The 4,367-nt window shown below is 59.5% G+C and overlaps 1 protein-coding gene across 5 annotated transcripts in view; it reads right to left on the bottom strand.

The window, feature by feature from the left end:
- Positions 1–4,367, bottom strand: part of CCDC33 (coiled-coil domain containing 33) — a 68,456-nt gene that overhangs the window by 28,632 nt on the left and 35,457 nt on the right. For all 5 annotated transcript variants that reach the window (XM_006153368.1, XM_006153371.1, XM_006153369.1 and 2 more), the window contains one exon: positions 1,129–1,323. In XM_006153368.1, coding sequence (XP_006153430.1) covers positions 1,129–1,323 — 195 coding nt within the window. The remainder of the gene's footprint in view (positions 1–1,128; positions 1,324–4,367) is intronic.

Here is a 4,367-nt window from a genome sequence, read left to right as displayed (position 1 = left end):
CGCGTGGTAGCGGGCCCTAACCACGTGGCAGCCGAGGCTGGGCTGGCCGGTCCCTGGAAGGTCAGACCGGAGGGGCTCTGACCAGGGATGGTGGCTCCCCTCTCATCTGACTGCCTTGGGCCCTTCCCCTCGGTGGCGCCTTCCTGGGCCTTTCTACGTCCCTCTTCCTCTTTGTTGCTCTCTCTACTTGAAAGCATGAGAGGGGGTCGCTGGCCAGGCCAGGGAACAGCGGAGATCAGCAAACTCACACTGCCCCAACTCTCCCAGACGAGAACCGAGTCTGCCCTTCCACGCATTTATGGCTGAGCCGAAGGCCGCCCCTCAGAGCTTTCCCACGGGACTGAGGGGGCTGCAGGGAGGGAGAAGGCGATGCCTGCTCCTCGGGGGTCCCCAGCAGGCTGCAGCCCTTCCTCATCATCCGAGGGCACATGTTCCAGGAAGGCGCAGAAGTGCCAGGGGAAGATGGGGAGACTGTCGGTGCAGGGGGGCCTCAGGGAGGAGGCCTCAGGCTTCCCTAGGGGCCAGCAGACTCGTCTGGGGCCTTTTTTCAGGATCTTCCAGAGTGGAGGTCTCCAGGGGACCCACTGTGGACGTGGGGAGGAAAGCACAAATGAGGTCCCCCTGCCCGCTGGGACGAACCTCAGCTGGGACTCAGACTGGCTGGTCTTTCTGGAGGCCTCCTCTCAGCATCAGGGCCTGTCCCAGCTCTGACCCTTGCCAAGTTGAGACGGCCCTCGGCCACCTTCTCCAGCCACCTGATACCAGCAACCACGCAACTCCTGAGACCAAGGCCACAGACCCTGACCAAAAAGGCAGTCCCCTTCCCTTCGAGCCCCTGTTTCTCTTTTCAAAATTGAGACCTAATCTCCAGGGGCCTCCCTGTGCTCAGTGAACATGCTTGGGTAGTTTTGGGTCGTGAGGAAACAGAACCCCGGCTTGCAAGTGTTGGGGATGAAGTCATCTGGGCCTCTCATCCCAAAGGTGGAGAACCCTTGTAAGAGGAAGATGCCACACCTTCAGCCAGTTTGTGCACGTGCAGGGGTCTGCTAGCTGCCCAGGGGACACCATGCTCACAGTAGCTGTTGAACGCCTTTCCTTATCCCCTCCCTAACGGAGAGGGCCACTCACCATGGCCTGGGCCGTCTCCAGCAGCTGGGGCTCCTCCTCGGCACCCTGGGAGGTGGACGTGCTAGAATCCAGCACAGAGCTCACTGTGGCCTTGGACCAGGACTCGCGGATGGTCCCCAGTTTCTCCTCCAGGATCTTGGGGTCCAGACTGGGCAGAGCTTTGCTGTTGCTTGGTGTCAGGAAGTTTTCTGGCCTCTGAAGGAGAGGGGTGGAGAGGCATTGGACAAGCTCTTCCCCATGCTCCTTGGCCATGAGCACACCTTCTACACCCCACCATGTGTCCCTCCACAAGGCTCTACCTGCCTGGCCCCCAGGAGCCTCCACCACCTGCTGCTGCTCACTGCACCGACCATGCTATTCTTGCCACTCCTTGCTAAGCTCCTTCCTGCCTCGGGGCCTTTGCAATGGCTGTTCTCTACCCAGAGGGCCTGGTGGAAATGTATGGGGCAGTCCCTGCCATAGTCAGGCCTCAACCGCAGTGTGATCTCAGCCAGGCTCTTCCCTTTGAGATAGAGGCTCACTCTGTCTAAAGTGGCCCCACGTGTCAAACGCTCTCATTGCACTGTTTCGTGTGCCCGTGTCCACAGAACTCTACCAGGAAGTTAAGTTTCAGAAAGTGGGTTTACTGGCCTCCCGCTCGCCCTCCTCCTCCAATGCCCACGCTAGGGTGTATGCTTCAAGCAAGCAGGGCCTCTTTTACCCCCAGGGTCGTGTCCTTGTGCTCAGCCACCAGCCGTGGCCTCTAGGCCCCCCACCCCGTGCAGTCATGACACTCTGCCGATGCCCTCTGCTGCACATTCACCTCCCATCTCACCTCCACCCTCTCGAGACCTGGTCACACCGGAGCCCTGCCCTCCTGCGCTCTGATGGCCCTCACCTCCCATCTCACCTCCACCCTCCCGAGACCTGGCCACGCCGGAGCCCTGCCCTCCTGCGCTCTGATGGCCTCTTCTCCCCTCCATGTTCCTCTTTCCTATCTCCTCCCTTGGCATGCTTGTCGCTCTCCGCTCTGCTTGTCTAACATCGACTGCTCCCCAACGCTGGCCAGCCCGTCCTGCTCGCACTCTCCTGGGTCCCTCCAGCCCAGCATCTGACTACCTGCGCTTTCCCACAGTGGATTCCAGATTTGCCTGTTTTTGTTTTTTTCTAACAAAACCAAGTTCCTAGGGCTTAGAGACATGTCTCTGCTCCTTTAAGGAGGAGTTGCTTCAGAGCTCTTTTTGAAATCTGTGGCTGGGCCAGCCCCACAGCCTCGTGGTTAGGGAAGCTGGATCCCACATGGCTGACCAGGACCATGGGCACGTGTGTGTGCCCCAAATCCTAAAGGAGGGTGAAATGGAGAAGGGCCTGCTTTGTAACCACGTCCCATTGTGGGGATTTTCTCCCTCTCCCTCCTTTCGTCCGATTCTCTCTGGCAAGTGCATGTGCCTTCTGGCAATAAATAAATAAATAAATAAATAAATAAATAAATTCATGGCTAGCCCTAAAATGTGCCCACTGTTTAAAGACTCACATAGTCTTAGGGTTTGTGGGCACCTGGGGTTAACCAGTCCCACCCCTCTCTGTCACACAGCCAGGATCCCACCGCCGAGGGGTTCATGCTGGAAACGATTGAGTACTGTGCCCAGTGCCCGCCAGGGGAGATGCTCACAGGACTCCAGGGCTGGGTTCCTGCTCCGCAGGAAGACCGTGCCTACGAGTGAAGCGGATCAGGACAGGAGCTTTGCTTTACCACCGGGACCCTCCTAGTAAGGACTCCTTATGCCCTTTTCAGGTACGACGGGGCCCACAGCCCTGCATTCACGTGGAGCTTCTCGGGCTTGCGTGGGACTGAGGGACAGTCGTACAAGTACCCAGAGGCAGCCAGACCAGGCTGGGGCTCCCTTCCACTCCCTGTCGAGGGGTAATGAACCTAAGTTCCAAATAGAAAGCAGCAGTACTAGATTCTCGGGACGGGCGGAGGGAGGCGCTGGGTGAACCCGGGCAGACTTCGGCAGGCCCCCGTTGCACCCCTCACCCAGACTCCCGTGGGTGTCAGAACCCGCTGGCTCTCACACCTGCTCCTCCCGGTAGCCCTGGCAGGGGCCACGCTGAGGGCCCCTGTGGCCGTAAAGCCTTCCCGCCCACGAAATGTTCTGGGCCTCAGTGCAGCGCCTGTGAGCCAGACAGACTGAGGTGCCGGGCTGCCTGTGCATTTTAACAGGAGAAGGCACCGCGTCCATGCCCGGCTCGAGGACGTTCTGTGTGCTGGCTGCCTGGGTGCGGGAGAGAACCAGCCAGGGCAGAGAGCAGCTCCCCATCGGCAAGGTGGCCCCTGGGGTGAGGTGAGATGCTGATTCAGGACCTGTAATGACATTTCTTCTCATTTCCGGGCAGAAAGCCAATCTCAATGCCCTGGGTTTCATAGACTGCCCTCTAATCCAGTTAGGGGAGGAAGTCGAAGTAATGGAATCAAGGCGGAGGTCTCCAGAGGTGCCCCCATCAGTCCTGAAAGCAGGGATCGTGGCCGAGGGAGCCCCTCCCCAGCTGCCCGCCTCCCTGACAGCTACCCTCTGTGGCCCCATCACCAGCTGGGCCTTCTCGGTGTCCCAGAGCCCACAGTTACTGAGCCCCTGGTCAGAGCCGGGTACACACTAGGTAGCTTATGTGGATTCAGAATGAACAAGGTGTAATTAATTTCATCCCAAGGCTAAAATGAAAATGAGACCAGTGGGTCAGCCAGGCAGTGCTTCGTCTGTCACTCTGCCGGGCAGGGGCGTGTTCCAGGAAGGTGGGGAGGAAACGCAGTGACCATGACCGTCGGTCTGCTCTGCCCTTCCTGTGGCCCCTGCCCAGCTCAGGAGTCCTGTTCTGCACTGCCGCCACCCACGCCTGGCCCTGGTCTACACGAGCTCCCACTGCTGTTCCTGCCAGTACTTCCTGGCCCACATTCCTATCCAGGGTCGTCCTGCCCCGGGGCTGGTGACTCACAGAGAAAACTTCAGGCCAGAGGCAGTGGCTTTGTCACACCCTGAGTGGCAGCGGGCTCACAAACCTGCCTGTGTCACGTGGCAGGCCCTGGCCTGTCTGCTGGGGCAGCTCAGAGCTGACAAGTGGCCCATCGCTCTGTGGCTCCGTGGCTGCAGCACGTCTGCTTCATTAAGGCTGTCATGGGGGACCGACTTCGAAAGCTCAAAGCGATGCCTGGCCATGCACTAGCTCAGACACAGCGCCCAGCCCACCGCTCCCGGTTATGCGGG

The sequence above is a fragment of the Tupaia chinensis genome, unplaced genomic scaffold (assembly GCF_000334495.1).
Source record: "Tupaia chinensis unplaced genomic scaffold, TupChi_1.0 Scaffold000369_1, whole genome shotgun sequence".
Taxonomy (NCBI): Eukaryota; Metazoa; Chordata; class Mammalia; order Scandentia; family Tupaiidae; genus Tupaia; species Tupaia belangeri.
This window is presented reverse-complemented; position numbering and strand designations above follow the sequence as displayed.